The 24,518-nt window shown below is 38.5% G+C and overlaps 1 protein-coding gene across 1 annotated transcript in view; it reads left to right on the forward strand.

Moving 5' to 3' along the window:
• Positions 1-24,518, forward strand: part of LOC128647258 (uncharacterized) — a 73,848-nt gene that overhangs the window by 11,559 nt on the left and 37,771 nt on the right. The window contains exon 3 of the mRNA XM_053700051.1: positions 24,085-24,285. Within this exon, the coding sequence (XP_053556026.1) occupies positions 24,085-24,285 (201 nt within the window). The remainder of the gene's footprint in view (positions 1-24,084; positions 24,286-24,518) is intronic.

Below are 24,518 nucleotides of genomic sequence, written 5' to 3' on the forward strand. Positions count from 1 at the left end.
TCAGTCCTTAATTTTTCCAAAATGTCTGCAATATGGGGGTATTACTTATGTTAAATCTCTCAGATGTTGTATTTTGCTGTAGTAATAGATCTTGCTAGTAGGACTTGGGGAAAATTTTATTCTAGCTGAAATAATTCTATATAAAATTATCTATTTATGTCTCAAGGGATATTTGCAAATCATTAAATATTTTCAGCTGAACTATCATATGTCTACAGAACTGCCTCCGTATGTAGTGATGCTTTACATATTGATTGGTAGGTTGTGAAATTCCCTTGCACTGTAAAATTAATCAGTTAATAATATTCCCACAACGCAGCCCAAATTCTTCTGAGCTAATGAATCTCAACATAAACCCCCAACCCAGAAACTCAAAACAACTTCTAACCCCCCGAAAAAACAAAATCAAAATAATTAAATACATCCTGCAACTAACTTTAACTGAAATAACACAACTCATTAATGTAACAGTCACTCTAAGTGCCAAATCATCAGAATCCCCATTCCATAAACACAACAGTTAAACACAACCACAACCTAGTTCAATATTGAAATGTCAGCAAGTGAATACTCTCTCCCCCCCCTCCTCTCTCTCTCTCTCTCTCCCCCCTCTCCTCTCTCTCCCCCTCCTCTCTCTCCCCTCCTTTCTCTCTCTCCCTCTCTCTCTCTCTCCCCTCTCTCTCTCCCCCTTCTCTTTTGTGCTCTCTCTCCCCCTCTTTTGCTCTCTATCTTTCTAACCCCTCTCTTTTGAGCTCTCACTCTCCCCCTCTCTCTCTCCCCCTCTCTCTCCCTCCCCTCTCTCTCTCCCCCCTCCTCTCTCTCTCTCCCCCCTCCTCTCTCCCCTCCTCTCTCCCCTCCTCTCTCCCTCTCCCCTCCTCTCTCTCTCTCTCTCTCTCTCTCTCTCTCTCTCTCTCTCTCTCTCTCTCCCTCTCTCCCTCTCTCCTCTCTCTCTCCCCCCTCTCCTCTCTCTCCCCCCTCTCCTCTCTCTCTCCCCCTCTCTATCTCTCCCCCCTCTCCCCCCTCTCCTCTCACTCCCCCCTCTCCTCTCTCTCCCCCCTCTCCTCTCTCTGTCCCCCCTCTCCTCTCTCTCTCTCCCCCCTCTCCTCTCTCCCCCCCTCTCTCTCTGTCCCCCCTCTCCTCTCTCTCTGTCCCCCTCTCCTCTCTCTATCCCCCCTCTCCTCTCTCTCCCCCTCTCCTCTCTCTCTCCCCCTCTCCTCTCTCTCTCCCCCCCATCCTCTCTCTCTCCCCCCTCTCCTCTCTCTCTCCCCCCCTCTCCTCTCTCTCTCCCCCCCTCTCCTCTCTCTCTCCCCCCCTCTCCTCTCTTTCTCTCCCCCCTTTCCTCTCTCTCTCCCCCTCTCCTCTCTCTCTCCTCCCTCTCCTCTCTCTCTATCTCTCCCCCCTCTCCCTATCTCTGCCCCTTCTCTATCTCTCTCCCCTCTCTATCTCGCGACCGCACCTGACCACGCCCCCTTCATGCCCGGCCATGCCCCTTCACACCGATCACGCCCGCTCCCCCATCTCTTTTGCGCTCTCTCTCCCCCATCTCTTTTGCGCTCTCTCTCCCCCTCTCTTTTGAGCTCTCTCTCTCTCTCCCCCCTCTCTCTCTCCCTCCCCTCTCTCTCTCCCCTCTCTCTCTCCCTCCCCTCTCTCTCCCCCCCTCTCTCTCTCCCCCTCTGTCTCTCCCCCCCTCTCCTCTCTCTCTCCCCCCCTGTCCTCTCTCTCTCCCCCTCTATCTCTCTACCCCCTCTCCCCCCTCTCCTCTCTCTCCCCCTCTCCTCTCTCTCTCCCCTCTCTCCTCTCTCTCTCCCCCCTCTCCCCCCCTCTCCTCTCTCTCTCCCCACCTCTCCTCTCTCTCCCCCCTTCTCCTCTCTCTCTCCCCCTCTCCCCTCTCTCTCTCTCCCCCCTATCCTCTCTCTCTCCTCCTCTCCTCTCTCCCCCTATCCTCTCTCTCTCCCCCCCACCCTCTCTCTCTCCCCCCTCTCTCTCTCTCTCCCCCACCTCTCCCCCCTCTCTCTCTCTCTCTCTCCCTCTCTCTCTCCCCCCTCTCTCTCTCCCTCCTCTCTTTCTCTCTCCCCTCTCTTCGCGCTCTCTCCCCCTTCTCTTTTGCTCTCTCTCTTTCCCCCATCTCTTTTGAGCTCTCTCTCTCCCCTCTCTCTCTCTCCCTCCCTTCTCTCTCTCCCCCCTCTCTCTCTCCCTCCCCTCTCTCTCTCCCCCTCTCTTTTGAGCTCTCTCTCCCTCCCCTCTCTCTCTCTCCCCACACTTGGCCTTTTATATTATAGGATATATATATATATATATATATATATATATATATATACACACTGTATGTACATATATAGGATTTCATAAACATAAAAATATTCTTAACATAAAGTGTTTTTCAAATTTTAGGTATAGTAGCCTTAAATGGTGCAGACCCTTAAAGGGTCATGATACCCAATTTTTTTTATTTCATGATTTAGAAAGAGCATGTCATTTTAAACAACTTTCTAATTTACTTCTATTATCTAATTTGCTTCATTCTCTTGATATCACTTGCTGAAAAGCATATCTAGATATGCTCAGTAGCTGCTGATTGGTTGCTGCACATAAAGGCCTTGTGTGATTGGCTCACACATGTACATTGCTATTTCTTCAACAAAGGATATCTAAAGAATTGAGCAAATTAGATAATAGAAGTAAATTGGAAAGTTGTTTAAAATTGCATGCCCTATCTGAATCATGAAAGTTTAATTTTGACTAGACTGTCCCTTTAAGAAAATGATTACATCAAAACTATAAGAAGAGAAGATAGGATCATTAACTGTTAGGTTGTCCTATAAAAGTCAGGGAATACAGCACTCTTTTAGTCAATAAACACTATTTTTTAATTAATTAATACAGTTCCAATCTCCTGAACTGAGACAATACTGTATAAGCATGAACCGGTGTAAATGAAAGAATCATCATATAATACAAAATACACACAACAACACCTAAAGCAGTCATACAAACATAGGCCTCCTATATAGACTCACACACTGAAAATCACAAATCTAAGTCAGCATCAAAAAAGGCTTATGTTAAATGGCCATATTGAGAATCTATTGGAGACTTATAGTGATCAGCGCTGATACTAAAACAGAAAAAAACACAGATCTTTTTTGTGAAAAAAAGTCCAGTAGCTTTACATAGGAGCCAGGTAAAATATGTGCAGCAAACAGTGCAATTATTTTCCAGATATACAACACACTGTATAGGAAACAGTCAGTTAGGCACGAAAGCAGAAGGGAAGTTGTTAAAGCAAGCCAGTCCAAAGCTAGTCAGCTATATGAGTAACAAAAACCTCTTTTGACATATATATTTAGTGCAGTGTGTTGGTGTGACATGCAGGGAACGTTACCTTTCGCAACGTGGCTTCATATATTATACCGCTTTAGTCAGATGCGGATTTGATACATCCTACCAGAAGCCTTTATTCCCTGTATTGACAGAGCTTGATCCACCGCCAAAAACCTTATGCCAGGCCTTGGTGCATATGTCCTTTTCAGAGGATACTCCAATATCATATCGCTGTGCTTGATACCGCAACTTGCTTTCTTTGCCTATAACACTCTGCGTGTTGCTTCCACTCTGCAAATCTGTAAATTGGTTCTTCCAAAATGCTGCTTACAGGTGAGTTGGTTTTATTTGAAAACAGATTCGCAGAGTGGAAGCAACACGCTGAGTGTTATAGGCAAAGAAAGCAAGTATGATTTTCAGTGTGTGAGTGTATGTAGGAGGCCTGTGTTTGTATGACTGCTTTAGGTGTTGTTGTGTGTATTTTGTATTATATGATGATTCTTTCATTTACACCGGTTCATGCTTATATTGTCTCAGTTCAGGAGATTGGAACTGTATTAATTAATTAAAAAATAGTGTTTATTGACTAAAAGAGTGCTGTATTCCCTGTCTTTTTATAGGACGACCTAACAGTTAATGATCCTATCTTCTCTTCTTATAGTTTCGATGTAATATATATAGATATATATATATATATATATATATATATATATATATATATATATATATATATGTATACAGATATGTGTGTGTGTGTGATAGTGACTGTACAAATCACTGCAATGTACTGTACTGTATGTTTTATACACAGACCAGACTTGTGTCTACTGATAGCTCCAGTCACTGAACCCCATAACCAGGGCCATGTAGACATTTCACCACAGAAAAAGTATAATTTTAATATGCTGAGTTAATAGTAGCTATAATGTTTATATAACAAAACTTTATAGAATTACTTGCTAAAACAAGGTTATACTTTTACTGTTCAGTGAGATTATTATCATTTATTTTGGAAAATTCTATAAAGCATTGTATTCTGGTCTCCTCATGTGTGTACAGCTGTATGCAAAGGTTTGGGCACTCTTGACAAATAATAATATTTTGTTGATTTTGTAAGTAAAAAAACTTAATAGTTAACACAACCTCTGCAGTGAACTTCCAACCCCCTTTGTTTCAGGTCCGCCTGAAACGAAAGTTAAGAAGCAGCGGTCATCCCGATCCGATCATTTAATGTTTCATGTTTGAGATCAACACAGAGATTAAATATATATATATTATATTATTATATATTTAATTTATATATATATATATATATATATATATATATATATATATATATATATATATACATATATATATATATATATATATATATTAGGGATGGGCGAATGTTTCGCAACATTCGAAAAATGAAATGAATTTTAACACATTCGTTGGTTCGAAACGAATTTCAAATGTTTACATTACATTCTAACATTCGATTTTCAAATGTTCGGTTTCGGATTTTACGATTACATTCGAAAATATTTGTTTAGAAATTTTGAATTTATATATTTGTAATAGTATTTGTAATGCTTTCTTTGAATGTAATATTCAAATTAAGCAAAATTCAAATAAAAAAAAATTGAATTTATATATTTGTAATAGTATTTCTATAATGCTTTATTTAAATGTTATATTCGAATTATGCAATATTCGAATTCGAAATTTTTTAATGAATATATTTGTAATAGTATTTCTATAATGCTTTATTTAAATGTAATATTCGAATTATGCAATATTCAAATTCGAAAAATTCGAATTTATATGTTTGTAATAGTATTTCTTATGCTTTCTTTAAATGTAATATTCGAATTATGCAATATTCGATAGCAATAGAAACATTCAAATTGATATATTTGTATCTATTATGTATCAATTTACTAGATTCCCTACCACATGAACTATTGAACTTCTGAATAGTATTTGTAAAATAGAATGTTACATTTGAAATTTCAAATGTGGACATTCGATCTAATTATAAACATTCAAATTCGAAAGTGACATTTGAAAACTGTAAATAGCATTCGATTATTGAATTTTTAAGAATATTCGTTTGTATCAATATTCGAATTTGTAATTCGAATTTCGGTAATATCATTCATTCGAATTCGGAAATTGACACATTCGCCCATCCCAAATATATATATATATATATATATATATTGCATTAAAAACAAAATGAGGAAGAAGGAGAGCTGAGTCCAGGTGTCAGGAAAAAGTTTTATTGCAAGGTAGGCTTTCTGGATACAAGGTGAACTCCAATCTTACGCGTTTCGCGCATGGGCACATGCGCTTCATCAGAGATATTAGTCTCTGCTGTTCAGGGTCAATATAAAGTGGTGAGTGACCTATCAGGGCAGGTATGGCAATTTCATCATTAAATGTAAAAATTGCCAACAGGTGTGTGGTCTGATGGTCACCCACCGCTATGTTTGCATCGATCCTGTGCAGCAGAGAACTAGAATAGAACAGATAAATAATGATTAAATGATTTTAAAAATAGAACTTAATTATACATATTATTTCTAACATATATATATATAAATCTCAGTTGGTATAGTACTGAATAATGTCACAACAGTGTATGTGTATCTAGGTGCCTATTGTATAATTTGCTTTGATTTCAGTTTCTATGTTTTTTACATTTTTTACATCTGAGAATAAGCACATATTTAAGTTAGACAGTTGGCTCACATTTTGAGGACCCGTGATTTAACAAAGCCCTTTATGGGGAAATTTGGACTTGCAGGAGTAATATGTGGCTCAACTGGGACAAAAATTGACAATGGCCCTTCATGGGGCTAACAGTACTATTCCAAACATCATCATGCATAAAAATGATTAATAATTAATAACATTCTGTAGTCTAATAGCATTTATGGGTAACTTTGATACTGTATGTTTGTAAGTTACTTCTGTAAGACCCATAAAACAATCTATATTTACTATGCTATATCCCTTGGGTCCCCTGGTAATAATGACTCCTAGTTGTGTATTACAAATAGGAGAGAAAGGACAAACAGTAAATAAAAAGTTTACTCTAAAAATAGGTATTGTCCATACTAAGAAAGGAAGTTCTATTGATTGATGCTGTAGGGGACTACAGGGGTATGTTAGCTACCTTACCGGTTGTGAATAACAACACTGGTTAAGGAGTAGAGCTATTAGAAAGCATGATAAAAGAATTTTTGTGTGTTTTTTTTTTTTTTTCTTTATACAATAGATTAGCTAAAGGAAAAAATAATAATTAATTTATTTTTGGGAGAGGGATAAATTCGTCTAGATCTAAACTGGGAACATCCTGTAATTTTATATGTATGTTTCTTGGTTATTACTTATAGTTTCGTACTTTTCTCTACTATAAGGTTTTTATCATATGTCCCTGGCATATAGATTTTGGGATCTAAGGCATCCTGGATGAGTGGAAGAAGGGGTACTATTCATTCAATGTACAGATTGACATCATATCTTTTATTCATGCCTTGTGGTGCCCTAGTTTGAAGCATGAAGATCCAGTATACTTCTCTTTTGGATAGAGTTTTATTCCTATCTCCTCCTAGAGGGTTATTTGTTATATGTTCGATTGCTTTAAATGAAAAATGGGTCAGTTTTTGTGGGTGTGTGTGAAAATGTTTCGCCACTGGTGTTCTAGGGAATTCTTCCTCTATGGATATATTGCATTATTCAAGTCTGTGGACTTCAAATTCTTAAACCTTTATATTATGTTTTTTTTAATTAATTCATAGCTGTTTATGGATAATTGTCTTGTTAGAATGTTGCAGTCATATACTGTCCTCCTGGCTCCTCAACTCAATTTCTAGATCACTTGGCTGCCTGGCTACCTTATTTCCTTTCCTCAGACACCCATTCCCTCATTCTTGGTGACTTCAACATCCCTCTTGACAATCCCACTGCCTCCTCTGCAAAACAACTTCTGCAACTCACTTCCTCTTTCGGTTTGTCCCAATGGACTGATTCTACCACTCACAAAGATGGTCACTCCCTTGACCTGATCTTTAGCTATCGATGCACTCTCTCAAACTTCACAAACCCCCCCTTTCCTCTTTCTGACCACCATCTCCTTACTTGCAACATATCATCCCTCCCTACAACTCTCCCTCCTTCTGCTCCTCACACCAAACTTCACAGAAGCATTACGTCATTAGATCAACAACAGCTTTCTAATTCCATCAAACCTCTCCTCTTATCCTTCTCCTCCTTTTCCTGCCCTGACCAATCTATCTGCCACTATAATTCCACCCTTACATCCGTCCTTGACAATCTCGCCCCTCTTACCATAGCTCGGAAATCAAACACTCAAGCACAATAATCTTGTATGCTTTTTTCCACGTAATACGAGTTGAAAGTAAAAATAATGCATCCTCACGCACAAAAGGGTGCAGCGTGCAACTGCAATCGCATAACATAACAGCCGAAGCTCACACAACCTTGATCGCAACAATACATTGATATAAATGTATATGAATGTTTACATATATAATTATGTGTTTATATGTTTATATATGTTTTGGAAAAAATACACACACACACACATATATATATATACAGTATATATATATATATATATATAAAATATAGATATCCAAGGTGGGTGGGCGCCAGTAGCGCAAAGAAGTACTCATCTCTTACACTCCGGGAAATTATCTTCCAGCAGATATAAGGTATTGTGCATATTTACCACATTACTGAACCGGCTTTTTGAACGTTACTTAAGGGACTTTATGTGCGCATAAATTTGAAACCTTGGTGTATTTCTATATATAAATATATGTATACATTCATATACATATATTTATTAGACATACGATTATGAATTAATGTGTTCCTATAATTTCCTATGTAAAAGCACTTTCAGCCCGTTTTTTTTTCTAACACCTAACATCTTAGAATTTTGAGCCCTTACAACTTTTTTTGTGCAATATTTTTTAATAAAAATTCATATCAGACTGTGTTAATATGAGTGTCAATGTACTATACTGATTTGATGTGTTGTGTGACACTTTTTGTCACTTAACCAGAGGTCTGAGATCGCAGTGTTTCTTCCAACTTGTAATACCAAGGTTATTTAACGTACGTCTGAAAAAGTGCATTTTTGCCCCAACACAAGCACACGGAGCTTTGCGCTCTGACTGTTATCCAGCCCTTACTTTTTTACTATTCAAGCAGTTGAATTTAACTGTGCATTAGGGCTGTGCAATTAATCGCATGATACAATTATTCGCGATAAAAAGCTATGCATGAGTTGCATGAGGCTGCAATTGTTTTATTAAAACAAAACAAAAAACAAAGTCCGAAATGGCTTCCTTAATGTCTTGTCAGTCACCTAAATGGTCCAGTCCAGCCTTCAGCAGCACTGATTACTCCTCCAGAGGGGTGGACCATGAAGCGTCACATCAGTGTCAAAGAACCTAATGCTACCGTTTCCAATTTTTTTTATGCAAAATGTATGTTTAAAAGATATTTAAAAAAACACGCATATGCAATATTTCATAAAAAATTCATAATATATTTTCTTTCATGTAATTAACAAGAGTCCATGAGCTAGTGACGTATGGGATATACATTCCTACCAGGAGGGGCAAAGTTTCCCAAACCTTAAAATGCCTATAAATACACCCCTCACCACACCCACAAATCAGTTTTACAAACTTTGCCTCCAAGGGAGGTGGTGAAGTAAGTTTGTGCTAGATTCTACGTTGATATGCGCTCCGCAGCAAGTTGGAGCCCGGTTTTCCTCTCAGCGTGCAGTGAATGTCAGAGGGATGTGAGGAGAGTATTGCCTATTGAATGCAGTGATCTCCTTCTACGGGGTCTATTTCATAAGGTTCTCTGTTATCGGTCGTAGAGATTCATCTCTTACCTCCCTTTTCAGATCGACGATATACTCTTATATTTACCATTTCCTCTACTGATTCTCGTTTCAGTACTGGTTTGGCTTTCTACAAACATGTAGATGAGTGTCCTGGGGTAAGTAAGTCTTATTTTCTGTGACACTCTAAGCTATGGTTGGGCACTTTATTTATAAAGTTCTAAATATATGTATTCAAACATTTATTTGCCTTGACTCAGAATGTTCAACTTTCCTTATTTCCAGACAGTCAGTTTCATATTTGGGATTATGCTTTAAATTATCATATTTTGTCTTACCTCAAAAATTTGACTTTTTTCCCTGTGGGCTGTTAGGCTCGCGGGGGCTGAAAATGCTTCATTTTATTGCGTCATTTTTGGCGCGGATTTTTTTGGCGCAAAAATTCATTTCCGTTTCCGGCGTCATACGTGTCGCCGGAAGTTGCGTCATTTTTTGACGTTATTTTGCGCCAAAAATGTCGGCGTTCCGGATGTGGCGTCATTTTTGGCGCCAAAAGCATTTAGGCGCCAAATAATGTGGGCGTCTTATTTGGCGCCAAAAAATATGGGCGTCGCTTTTGTCTCCACATTATTTCAGTCTCATTTTCATTTGCTTCTGGTTGCTAGAAGCTTGATGTTTGGCATTTTTTTCCCATTCCTGAAACTGTCTTATAAGGAATTTGATTTATTTTGCTTTATATGTTGTTTTTTCTCTTACATATTGCAAGATGTCTCACGTTGCATCTGAGCCAGAAGATACTACAGGAAAACCACTGCCTGCTGGATCTACCAAAGCTAAGTGTATCTGCTGTAAACTTTTGGTAGCTATTTCTCCAGCTGTTGTTTGTATTAATTGTCATGACAAACTTGTTAAAGCAGATAATATTTCCTTTAGTGATGTACCATTGCCTGTTGCAGTTCCCTCAACATCTAAGGTGCAGAATGTTCCTGATAACATAAGAGATTTTGTTTCTGAATCCATAAAGAAGGCTTTGTCTGTTATTTCTCCTTCTAGTAAACGTAAAAAGTCTTTTAAATCTTCTCTCTCTACAGATGAATTTTTAAATGAACACCATCATTCTGATTCTTTGGACTCTTCTAGTTCAGAGGATTCTGTCTCAGAGATTGATGCTGATAAATCTTCATATTTATTTAAGATGGAATTTATTCGCTCTTTACTTAAAGAAGTACTAATTGCTTTAGAAATAGAGGATTCTAGTCCTCTTGATACTAATTCTATACGTTCAGGTTTTTAAAGCTCCTGCGGTTATTCCAGAAGTCTTTCCTGTTCCTAATGCTATTTCTGCAGTAATTGCTAAGGAATGGGATAAATTGGGTAATTCATTTACTCCTTCTAAACGTTTTAAGCAATTATATCCTGTTCCGCCTGACAGGTTAGAATTTTGGGACAAAATCCCTAAAGTTGATGGGGCTATTTCTACCCTTGCTAAACGTACTACCATTCCTACGTCAGATGGTACCTCGTTTAAGGATCCTTTAGATAGAAAAATTGAATCTTTTCTAAGAAAAGCTTATCTATGTTCAGGTAATCTTCTTAGACCTGCTATATCATTGGCTGATGTTGCTGCAGCTTCAACTTTTTGGTTGGAAACTCTAGCGCAACAAGTAACAAATCGTGATTCTCATGATATTATTATTCTTCTCCAGCATGCTAATAATTTCATCTGTGATGTCATTTTTGATATTATTAGAGTTGATGTTAGATTTATGTCTCTGGCTATCTTAGCCAGAAGAGCTTTATGGCTTAAGTCTTGGAATGCTGATATGGCTTCTAAATCAACTCTACTTTCCATTTCTTTCCAGGGAAACAAATTATTTGGTTCTCAGTTGGATTCTATTATTTCAACTGTTACTGGTGGGAAAGGAACTTTTTTACCACAGGATAAAAAGTCTAAAGGTAAAAACAGGGCTAACAATCGTTTTCGTTCCTTTCGTTTCAACAAAGAACAAAAGCCTGATCCTTCGTCCTCAGGAGCAGTTTCAGTTTGGAAACCATCTCCAGTCTGGAATAAATCCAAGCCTGCTAGAAAGGCAAAGCCTGCTTCTAAGTTCACATGAAGGTACGGCCCTCATTCCAGTTCAGCTGGTAGGGGGCAGGTTACGTTTTTTCAAAGAAATTTGGATCAAATCTGTTCACAATCTTTGGATTCAGAACATTGTTTCAGAAGGGTACAGAATTGGTTTCAAGATGAGACCTCCTGCAAAGAGATTTTTTCTTTCCCATGTCCCAGTAAATCCAGTGAAAGCTCAAGCATTTCTGAATTGTGTTTCAGATCTAGAGTTGGCTGGAGTAATTATGTCAGTTCCAGTTCCGGAACAGGGGATGGGGTTTTATTCAAATCTCTTCATTGTACCAAAGAAGGAGAATTCCTTCAGACCAGTTCTGGATCTAAAATTATTGAATCGTTATGTAAGGATACCAACGTTCAAGATGGTAACTGTAAGGACTATATTGCCTTTTGTTCAGCAAGGGAATTATATGTCCACAATAGATTTACAGGATGCATATCTGCATATTCCGATTCATCCAGATCATTATCAGTTCCTGAGATTCTCTTTTCTAGACAAGCATTACCAATTTGTGGCTCTACCGTTTGGCCTTGCTACAGCTCCAAGAATTTTCACAAAGATTCTCGGTGCCCTTCTGTCTGTAATCAGAGAACAGGGTATTGTGGTATTTCCTTATTTGGACGATATCTTGGTACTTGCTCCGTCTTTACATTTAGCAGAGTCTCATACGAATCGACTTGTGTTGTTTCTTCAAAATCATGGTTGGAGGATCAATTTACCAAAAAGTTCTTTGATTCCTCAAACAAGGGTAACCTTTCTGGGTTTCCAGATAGATTCAGTGTCCATGACTCTGTCTTTAACAGACAAGAGACGTCTAAAATTGATTACAGCTTGTCGAAACCTTCAGTCACAATCATTCCCTTCGGTAGCCTTATGCATGGAAATTCTAGGTCTTATGACTGCTGCATCGGACGCGATCCCCTTTGCTCGTTTTCACATGCGACCTCTTCAGCTCTGTATGCTGAACCAATGGTGCAGGGATTACACGAAGATATCTCAATTAATATCTTTAAAACCGATTGTTCGACACTCTCTAACGTGGTGGACAAATCACCATCGTTTAATTCAGGGGGCTTCTTTTGTTCTTCCGACCTGGACTGTAATTTCAACAGATGCAAGTCTCACAGGTTGGGGAGCTGTGTGGGGATCTCTGACGGCACAAGGAGTTTGGGAATCTCAGGAGGTGAGATTACCGATCAATATTTTGGAACTCCGTGCAATTTTCAGAGCTCTTCAGTTTTGGCCTCTTCTGAAGAGAGAATCGTTCATTTGTTTTCAGACAGACAATGTCACAACTGTGGCATACATCAATCATCAAGGAGGGACTCTCAGTCCTCTGGCTATGAAAGAAGTATCTCGAATTTTGGTTTGGGCGGAATCCAGCTCCTGTCTAATCTCTGCGGTTCATATCCCAGGTGTAGACAATTGGGAAGCGGATTATCTCAGTCGCCAAACGTTGCATCCGGGCGAATGGTCTCTTCACCCAGAGGTATTTCTTCAGATTGTTCAATTGTGGGGGCTCCCAGAGATAGATCTGATGGCCTCTCATCTAAACAAGAAACTTCCCAGGTATCTGTCCAGATCCCGGGATCCTCAGGCGGAGGCAGTGGATGCATTATCACTTCCTTGGAAGTATCATCCTGCCTATATCTTTCCGCCTCTAGTTCTTCTTCCAAGAGTAATCTCCAAGATTCTGAAGGAATGCTCGTTTGTTCTGCTGGTAGCTCCGGCATGGCCTCACAGGTTTTGGTATGCGGATCTTGTCCGGATGGCATCTTGCCAGCCATGGACTCTTCCGTTAAGACCAGACCTTCTGTCACAAGGTCCTTTTTTCCATCCGGATCTGAAATCCTTAAATTTAAAGGTATGGAGATTGAACGCTTGATTCTTGGTCATAGAGGTTTCTCTGACTCCGTGATTAATACTATGTTACAGGCTCGTAAATCTGTATCTCGAGAGATATATTATAGAGTCTGGAAGACTTATATTTCATGGTGTCTTTCTCATCATTTTTCTTGGCATTCTTTTAGAATACCGAGAATTTTACAATTTCTTCAGGATGGTTTGGATAAGGGTTTGTCCGCAAGTTCTTTGAAAGGACAAATCTCTGCTCTTTCTGTTCTTTTTCACAGAAAGATTGCTATTCTTCCTGATATTCATTGTTTTGTACAAGCTTTGGTTCGTATAAAACCTGTCATTAAGTCAATTTCTCCTCCTTGGAGTTTGAATTTGGTTCTGGGAGCTCTTCAAGCTCCTCCGTTTGAACCTATGCATTCATTGGACATTAAATTACTTTCTTGGAAAGTTTTGTTCCTTTTGGCCATCTCTTCTGCTAGAAGAGTTTCTGAATTATCTGCTCTTTCGTGTGAGTCTCCTTTTCTGATTTTTCATCAGGATAAGGCGGTGTTGCGAACTTCTTTTGAATTTTTACCTAAAGTTGTGAATTCCAACAACATTAGTAGAGAAATTGTGGTTCCTTCATTATGTCCTAATCCTAAGAATTCTAAGGAGAAATCATTGCATTCTTTGGATGTTGTTAGAGCTTTGAAATATTATGTTGAAGCTACGAAATCTTTCCGTAAGACTTCTAGTCTATTTGTTATCTTTTCCGGTTCTAGGAAAGGCCAGAAAGCTTCTGCCATTTCTTTGGCATCTTGGTTGAAATCTTTAATTCATCTTGCCTATGTTGAGTCGGGTAAAACTCCGCCTCAAAGAATTACAGCTCATTCTACTAGGTCAGTATCTACTTCCTGGGCGTTTAGGAATGAAGCTTCGGTTGACCAGATCTGCAAAGCAGCAACTTGGTCTTCTTTGCATACTTTTACTAAATTCTACCATTTTGATGTATTTTCTTCTTCTGAAGCAGTTTTTGGTAGAAAAGTTCTTCAGGCAGCGGTTTCAGTTTGAATCTTCTGCTTATGTTTTTTGTTAAACTTTATTTTGGGTGTGGATTATTTTCAGCAGGAATTGGCTGTCTTTATTTTATCCCTCCCTCTCTAGTGACTCTTGTGTGGAAAGATCCACATCTTGGGTAGTCATTATCCCATACGTCACTAGCTCATGGACTCTTGTTAATTACATGAAAGAAAACATAATTTATGTAAGAACTTACCTGATAAATTCATTTCTTTCATATTAACAAGAGTCCATGAGGCCCACCCTTTTTTGTGGTGGTTATGATTTTTTTGTATAAAGCACAATTATTCCAATTCCTTATTTTATATGCTTCGCACTTTTTCTTATCACCCCACTTCTTGGCTATTCGTTAAACTGATTTGTGGGTGTGGTGAGGGGTGTATTTATAGGCATTTTAAGGTTTGGGAAACTTTGCCCCTCCTGGTAGGAATGTATATCCCATACGTCACTAGCTCATGGACTCTTGTTAATATGAAAGAAATGAATTTATCAGGTAAGTTCTTACATAAATTATGTTTTTTTCCCATATCGCACAGCCCTACTGTGGGCCAGATTACGAGTGGCGCGTTAATTAGGGTGACCATATCGCCGCTTTAAAAAGGGACACATATGAAAATTCCATATGTCAGGGTTCTTATACAAAACATTTCTTTAAACAGCCCTGAAAACAAAACTGACATATGTATTTTTCATATGTGTCCCTTTTTAAATCAGCAATATGGTCACCCTAGCGTTAATAGTTACGCTCAAGCGATAGGGGGTTTATTGCGGTTGTTTGCCTGCATAGGGTTTACCGCTCGTATTACAAGTAAACGCAATCGCTTGATTGTAATTGAAGTTAACCTGTGTAGGGTAAGCGTGACCTCAAAGCTCTGGTGAATTGTTTTGCGAAACAAAAAAATCTCACAAAACACATCAAAAGTATACTACAAAGTACAGTTACACTCAAAATAACACTATCTAATAAAAAATTATTCAAAAAAATATTGCACACAAAAGTTGTAAGGGCTCAAAGATATGAGGTCTCAGATGTTAGAAAAAAAAAGACAGGCAAAGGGTTTTAACACTGAGATACATACATATACATCTCTAAATATAAATAAATATATATATACCTGTATATGTGTGTGTGTACATATGTATTTATACATGTATATATGTATTTACAGACATATACAGTGGGTATTGAAAAGAATCACCCCCCTTGAAAATAATCACATTTTTTGGCTTTGCAGCCTGAAATAAAGACAGACACAGTTTTTGTTTATCCAGTTGTAATTACTCAGTGCAACTTGTAACATCTAAGTGAAAGATATAACCCCAACATGTCAGGCAAAAATAAAGACAATTCAAAAACATAATCACTGAGTTGCAAAAAGGATCACCCCCTTGTGTCAGTATTTTGTTGAACCATCATTTGCTTTGATTACAGCCTTTAGTCTGTTGGGATATGTCTCTACTAACACCGCTACACATAGACTGTGCAATATTTGCCCACTCTTCTTTGTAGAACTGCTTCAGTTCTGTTACATTTGATGGTGACCGTTTGTGGACTGCAGTCTTCAAGTCATGCCACAGATATTCAATGGGGTTTAGTCTGTGTTCTGACTAGGTCATGCAAGGACATTCACCTTTTTCTCCTTCAACCACTGTGTGGTCATTTTTGCTGTGTGCTTTGGGTCATTGTTATGTTATAAGGTAAACTATCTTCCCATTGACAACTTCCTGGCAGAGGGCAGCACATTTTCTTCAAGAATGTGACATTATTTTGCCCCAATAATTATTCCTTCTATCCTGACAAGTGCTTCAGTGCCTGCTGCAGAGAAACACCCCATAACAGGATATTACAACCTCCATGCTTTACTGTAGGTATGGTGTTATTTGGATGGTGAGCTGTATTGGATTTCCTCCAGCCATATCATTTGGTGTTGAGGCCAAATAATTCAATTTTAGACTCATCTGACCATAACACAATTTTCCATGTGGCCTCAGAATCTTCTAGGTGCGTTATGGCAAAGCTCAGTCGTGACTGCATGCTTTCTTAAGGAGTGGCTTTTTTTCTTGCAACCCTCCCATACATTTGTGGAGAATTTGTGATATTGTTGTCACATGCACACAATGACCACTCTTTGTCATAGATTCCTGCAACTGCTTCAGAGTTGCTGTGGGCCTCTTGGTAGCCTCTCTGACCAGTTTCCTCCTGGCTCTTTCATCCAGTTTGGAGGGAGGTCCTGACCCAGAGAGGGTCTGTGTTGTACCAAATACCTTCCACTTCTTAATAATAGACTTCACTGTGCTTCTAGGCATTGATAAAGCCTTTGATATTTTCTTGTATCCATCTCCTGACTTGTGCCTGTCCACAACATTATCCCGGAGAACTTTTGACAGTGCCTTGCCACCCATAGTTGTTTGTTTGCTTCAGTTGCACTACCAAGGACTGAGATGCTCCAGGAAAGCTCTTTTCATGCTGAGCTAATCAAAATGCCCACAGCTGATCACAGTTGAAGGTCAAATGGCTTTGTGTGCTGTCGAGAAGGTGATTAGCTACACCTGATTGAGTTTACAAGTCATTTTAGGAGGGGGTGATCCTTTTTGCAACTCATGGATTTTGTTTTTGAATTGTCTTTATTTTTTCCTGACATGTTGGTGTTATATCTTTTACTTGGATGTTATAAGTTGCACTGAGTAATTACAACTGGTTAAACAAAAATTTGTGTTATTGCACTTTTCATAGTGCTGCCATTACGAGTTACTGAAAAACCTCCTTGTGCTGTGGGTTATGGTGGGTTAAGCTCCATACCGCACAAAAGCCAAGGGCTGAGTTTACGTGTTCGTGCACGCTTTCCCCCATAGACATCAATGGGGAGAGAGTGTTAGAACAAATCTAACACCTGCGATTGTGGAATGGCAAATCGCCGTAACTCAACCTCATTAATGTCTATGGGGAAAAGAAAGTTACCTTTAAACCTAATACCCTAACATAAACCCTTAGTTTAAACACCCCTAGTCCACCACCCCCGACATCGCAATGCTAAATAAAAGTTATTAATCCATAAACCATCATACCCCTACATCGTAACTAATAAATGAAAGCTATTAACCCCTAAACCGCCAGCCCCCCACATCGTAACTAATAAACTAAGCTTATTAACCCCTAAACTGCCAGACTCCCACATCGCAAAACACTAAATTAAACTATTAACCCCTAAACCTAACACCCCCTAACTTTAAATTAAAAATTACAATATAACTATCTTTAAATAAATAAAAACTTACCTGTGAAATAAAAATAACTAAGATTAAACTATAAAGTAACCTAACATTACTATTCTAATAAAATAAAAAAAAAACTACCAATTAAAAAAACTAAATTACAAATTTAAAAAAAACCTAATACTAAGAAAAAAATTAAAAACCTAAATTACAAATTTAACCCCTTAATGACCACATCACTTTTCCATTTTCTGTCCATTTGGGACCAAGGCTATTTTTACATTTTTGCATTGTTTGTGTTTAGCTGTAATTTTCCTCTTACTCATTTACTGTACCCACACATATTATATACCGTTTTTCTCGCCATTAAATGGACTTTCTAAAGATTCCATAAAAATTTTTTTTATAAAATATGAGGAAAAAAAGGAAAAACACCCTTTTTCTAACTTTGACCCCCAAAATCTGTTGCACATCTACAACCACCAAAAAACACCCATGCTAAATAGTTTCTAAATTTTGTCCTAAGTTTAGAAATACCCAATGTTTACATCAGCCAATAGAATGCGAGCTCAATCCTATTGACTGATTGGATCAGTCAATAGGATTTTTTCACTTTTAATTCCGATTGGCTGATAGAATTCTATCAGCCAAGCGGAATTCAAGGGACTCCATCTTGGATGACGTCATTTAAAGGAACCTTCATTCTTCAGTGACCATCGAAAGAAGAGGATGCTCCGCATCGGATGTCTTGAAGATGGACCCGCTCCACGTCGGAAGGATGAAGATAGAAGATGCCGTCTGGATGAAGACATCTGCCCGCCTGGAAGACCACTTCTTGACGCTTGGATAAAGACTTCTCCCTGCTTCGTTGAGGATTTCTTGCCGCTTGGATGAAGACTTCTCCCGGCTTCATTGAGGAAGACTTCTCCCGACTTCTCCCGGACGTCTTCAAAAACTGTAAGTGGATCTTCGGGGGTTAGTGTTAGGTTTTTTAAAGGGTTTATTGGGTGGGTTTTATTTTTAGATTAGGGTTTGGGCTGAAAAAGAGCTAAATGTTCTTTTAAGGTCAATACCCATCCAAATGCCCTTTTCAGGGAAATGGGGAGCTTAGGTTTTTTAAATAGGATTTTATTTGGGGGGGTTGGTTGTGTGGGTGGTGGGATTTACTGTTGGGGGGTTGTTTGTATTTTTTTTTACAGGTAAAAGAGCTTATTTCTTTGGGGCAATGCCCTGCAAAAGGTCCTTTTAAGGGCTATTGGCAGTTTAGTTTAGGCTAGTGGGTTTTTTATTTTAGGGGGGCATTTTTTATTTTGATTGGGCTATTAGATTAGGTGTAATTAGTTTAAATATTTGATAATTTCTTTTTTATTTTGTGTAATTTAGTGTTGTTGTTTTATGTAATTTAGTTAATTGTATTTAATTAATGTAATTTATTTAATTGTAGTGTAAGGTTAGGTGTTAGTGTAAGACAGGTTAGGTTTTATTTCACAGGTAAATTTGTATTTATTTTAACTAGGTAGTTAGTAAATAGTTAATAACTATTTACTAACTAGTCTACCTAGTTAAAATAAATACAAACTTGCCTGTGAAATAAAAATAAAACCTAAGATAGATACAATGTAACTATTAGTTATATTGTAGCTAGCTTCGGGTTTATGTTACAGGTAAGTATTTATTTTTAAATAGGTATTATTTAGGTATTAATTGTAATTTTTAATTATATTTATTTTAATTATGTTAAAGTTAGTGGGTGCTAGGGTTAGGTTTAGACTTAGGGTTAGGTTTAGGGGTTAATAACTTTAGTATAGTGGCGTCGACGTTGGGGGCGGAAGATTAGGGGTTAATAGGTGTAGGTAGGTGGCGGTGATGTTAGGGACAGCAGATTAGGGGTTAATAATATTTAACTAGTGTTTGCGATGCGGGAGTACGGCAGTTTAGGGGTTAATATGTTTATTATAGTGGCGGTGATGTCGGGAGCGGCAGATTAGGGGTTAATAATTTTCTTTTAGTGTTTGCGATGCGGGAGGGCCTCGGTTTAGGGATTAATAGGTAGTTTATTGGTGTTAGTGTACTTTTTAGCACTTTAGTTATGAGTTTTATGTTACGCATTTGTAACATAAAAGCCATAACTACTGACTTTCAGTTTACGGTATGGATCTTGTAGTTATGGGCTGTACCGCTCACTTTTTGGCCGGACAGGCAAACTCGTAATACTGGCGCTGTGGGAGTCCCATTGAAAAAGGACTTTTTGAAAGCTGCGGTAGTTACGTTGTGTGACGGCCAAAAAAGTGTGCGGTACAGCTGTGCCTGCAAGACTCGCAATACCAGTGGTAGTGAAAAAGCATTGTTATGAGGCTTTTTCACCCATAACGCAAAAATCTAGCTGTAAGTCTTTTTTTGATCATAATAGTGTTTATTATTTTTTGTAATGTTAGATTTTTTTTAGGGTTTTTTTAATTTGTAATTTAGGTTTTAATTTTTTTTCGTAGTATTAGTTTTTTTTTAAATTTGTCATTTTTTTTGTTTAATTGGTATTTTTATTTTAAATTTATTAGAATAGTAATGTTAGGTTAATTTATAGTATAATAGTTTTTTTTTATTTCACAGGTAAGTTTTTATTTATTTAAAGATAGTTTATATTGTAACTTTTAATTTAAAGTTAGGGGGGTGTTATGTTTAGGGGTTAATAGTTTAATTTAGTGCTTTGCAATGTGGGGGTACGTCGGTTTAGGGGTTAATAGGTTTAGTTTATTAGTTATAATGTGGGGGACTGGTGGTTTAGGGGTTAATCGGTTTTATTAATTAGTTGCAATGTGGAGGGCTGGTGGTTTATGGGTTAATAGCTTTATTTAGTGTCAGCGATGTTGGGGAGCGGCAGATTAGGGGTTAATTGGTTTACATAGTGTTGGCGCTGTGGGGGCCGGCGGTTTAGGGGTTAATAGGTTTATTTTAGTGTCAACCATGTGCGTGGGCAGCAGATTAGGGGTTAATAAATTTATTATAGTATTTGCGATGCAGGATGGTGGCGTTTTAGGGGTTAATAGGTAGTTTATGGGTGTTAGTGTATATGTAACAGTTTAGTTTTGAGTTTTGTGAAACATTTTTGTTTCGCAAAATCAATGACTACCGGTCTCAGATAGCGTAATGGCTCGTGTCGGTATAGGTTGTAACGCAAGCATTTTAGCTGGACCACACAACCTGTAATACAGCGCTATGGAAAATCCCGCACTCAAACGTAATTTTTTTTAGTGCGGAATGGACATTGCTTTACAGGCTAAAATGCTTGCATTATAGCTATACCGCCTCGATTCGTAATATGTGTTGCCGGCGATTGCAGCGCATTGGCCAATTTTTCAGTGGTAATAGCCATACGGCACTGTACCACAAGACTCGTAATTTAGCCGTGTGTCTGTATTTATTTCAGGTTCCAACGCAACAAAATTTGGTTATTTTCAAGGGGTGTGATTCTTTTCAATACCCAATATATACACATATAAACACATAAATACATATGTACACATATACAGACAAATATATAAGTGCATTGGAGCCCTTCGCATTTAAGTAAATGAAAACATGTAAAGAATTTTTATGCAATATTCATATTTAATAAAGTGTTACACTGTATTTACTGTAAATAGTTCACATTCCAATGTTCTGCACATAGCAGAATATGTTCTTAGTATTTGTAAATACATATTCCTAAATATATCTGTGTATATCTATACCTATATATATATACTGTGTATATATATATATATATATATATATATATATGTATAAATATATATTTTACCAAAATACCATCAGATATACGGTATGTAGAAATATGTATTTATGAATAAATAGAACATATTCTTCTTTTTTAAATAACATTGGAATGTGAAATATTCATTTTTTCATGTCGGTTAGCGCACAAACACAGAATATAAGGTTCATGTTTGCGTTGCGAGTAGGGTGTTAGGTTTTTATCCCCTACTTTTTTTGCTCCATTGACTTCTATAAGGGAGTAGGTTATTTTGCTTTATCCGCACATCAGGTTAGCATGTGAGCGAAAACAGTGTACTTTCAAACCTACTCCTAGTACAGTCAATACGCAAGCAAGAGCGTTAAATAGCACTCCACTTGTAATCTAGCCCTGTGCATTAAAATTTGTAGAAATATGTCAAGTCTAACTTTTCTCACTGCAGATGTTGCTAACTCCTTTTGACTTAGAAAATCAACAGAATGTGTTTCTCTCTCAGAGTGTCTAAATGTTTGCACAGAACTAAATATTGCTGTGTGTGCCTCGTGGCTTTGCCCTGCTCAGTGCCAGAGCTTTAGTAATACAAATATTTGCACAGAACTAAATATTGCTGCGTGTCCCCCAGGGGCGGACTGTTCAGCCGGACAAATAGGTCCTGGACCGAGGGCCCAGCATGTGGGGGGCCTACAAATGTCATCTCCATGGTTCCTGATATGCTGCTTAAGCTGGGGCTGACAGCTACCCTATCAGTAACTTAGCAGTTAAGTGTGGGTTTAGTGGGGGCCCTTGATGTGGGATTTGTTGCTCAGGGGGCCATAGAGTGTGTGCGGGTCCTGTTGGGGGTCTGTTGCTGTGAGGGCCATGGAGTGTGGGGTCTGGCTATGGAGGTTGGGGGCCCTGTCTCTTTGTCTTTGGGGGTCCTGGTGGACGCAGGGCAGGGAGGCTACCGTGTTCATTTGCATACATTTTAATACATTTGGGTCAGTGTGAGACAGTGGGGCCCTTCTCTAATTTTTGCCCAGGGGCCCTGATTGGTCTCAGTCTGCCCGGTCTGGTGTCCCCTGTGGCATTGCCCTGCTCAATGCCAGAGATTTAGTGATAAAAAATGTTTGCACAGAATTAAATATTGCTGTGTGTGCCTCGTGGCATTGCCATGCTCAGTGCCAGAGCTTTTGTAATACAAATGTTTGCACAGAACTAAATATTGCTGTGTGTGCCTCATGGCATTGCCATGCTCAGTGCCAGAGCTTTTGTAATACAAATGTTTGCACAGAACTAAATATTGCTGTGTGTGCCTCGTGGCATTGCCATGCTCAGTGCCAGAGCTTTAGTAATACAAATGTTTGCACAGAACTGAATATTGCTGTGTGTGCCTCGTGGCATTGCCCTGCTCAGTGCCAGAGCTTTAGTAATACAAATGTTTGCACAGAACTAAATATTGCTGTGTGTGCCTCGTGGCATTGCCCTGCTCAGTTCTAGAGCTTTAGTATTACAAATGTTTGCAAATAAATAAATATTGCTGCGTGTCCCCCGTGGCATTGCCCTGCTCAATATTTTTTATTAGAAAGTGTTATTATGAGTGTAACTGTACTTAATGGGGCCCATTTATCAAGCTCCGTAAGGAGCTTGTGGGCCCGTGTTTCTAGCGAGCCTTCAGACTCACCAGAAACACAAGTTATGGAGCAGTGGTCTAAAGACAGCTGCTCCATAACCCTGTCCACCTGCTCTGATGAGGCGGACAGGAATCACCAGAAATCAACCCGATCATGTACGATCGGGTTGATTGACACCTCCCTGCTGGCGGCTGATTGGCCGCGAGTCTACAGGGGGCGGCGTTGCACCAGCAGCTCACAATATACAATACCGCTTGTTAGCTCAGTCAAGCGGTATTGTTTATCGCAACTTGTGCTTTTATTAGTGCGCCACTTCTAATCTAGCTCAATATTGGTTAAGTAAAACAACTGTATTCATACACATTATACATCACATTTAATATTGAATTAATTAGCTGTGAAGGTCTATGAAAATCCTTGCAGGAACCTACTTGACCATTTTGCTCTAGACTTTGCTGTTACATTGTTTTCTAATCCAAACATTTCTCTCAAATTCAGGGGTTGATGAGAGTCTATTGTTGCTAATTATCTGTTGATGGTCACAAGAGCCCAATCAGCTATTCCCCTATTCATTATTTTGTTACGTAACATGTGCCAGTCCTGCTTCTACTGATCACAATCCAAATTCTCACAAATCATCAACACATTTTCAGGGCCCATTTCCACTTATTCAACAGCTTAAAGGACTTGATAAATCCCTAGACAATACTTTCATCATATTGCTGGGTACTGGATGTAACATTGTTTTTGCATATGTGCTGAACACACTGACGTTACCCTCACCATATTGGATTCCATGACAAACATTACATGCTCAATAACTTAACCCTAATGGCCCTGTTCATATCCCTTAGAGAGGACTATATGCTTAGTATGGTTTTGGCGCACAATAGGTTAACTGCACACTTGTCATCTATTGATATCATTGAATACTATAAAAAGGGATTAATTAGCATATAGGCCCATAAATGATGTTAACGATAAACCCCTGATATCTTCATTATGTCTATCTTTTATTGTGTGCATTTTTTTCAATACAAAATCAGGAGATTAACAAGGTAAATAACGACCTTTTGTTATTTTCAGGAGATTTTGTGCTTGATTATGATCATCTGACTGGCATATATAACTAATGGTATAAAACAACAGATAGATTGTGATCAAGCTCTCATTTGGGAATTCTCATTTATTGGAATGCCTTAAAAATAATAAGAAATAAGCACCTTAAATGCTATACAATAATGCTCCCTTAACATGTAAATATATTTCATACAGCACAGATGGCATCTGTTTGGTGGCTCCTGCTCCTTGGCACAGCTTTGTCATACACAGTGATGGCAGAAGAACAGCCTGTGACAATGGAAGAGATCCAGTCTGAAGATAACCAGGAATTGGACAGTATCCTGCAGAGAGCCCATGGAGAAGGGATACGAGATATCCTCCAGAGGATAGAGAAAGGAACTCAAAATGATGAAGGTGACTTAGCAGGGACAAATCTACTGTGTGTGCTGTACAGACAACTGTAGGTTCACAGTAAATATTCTAAAGTATAATCCTTTAAACATAATCTGATAGTTAATAATAAATAAACATAAAAAGTTGGATGATGTGGGTGCTGGTGTAAATGGACAAGCGTGCCCAGGAGGGTGGAATTTGGTAATAGGGTTTTTCTAAGGATAATTGATGCTGTGTTGAGGTTTGGCAATTTA

This window comes from Bombina bombina, chromosome 2 (assembly GCF_027579735.1).
Source record: "Bombina bombina isolate aBomBom1 chromosome 2, aBomBom1.pri, whole genome shotgun sequence".
Lineage (NCBI taxonomy): Eukaryota > Metazoa > Chordata > Amphibia > Anura > Bombinatoridae > Bombina > Bombina bombina.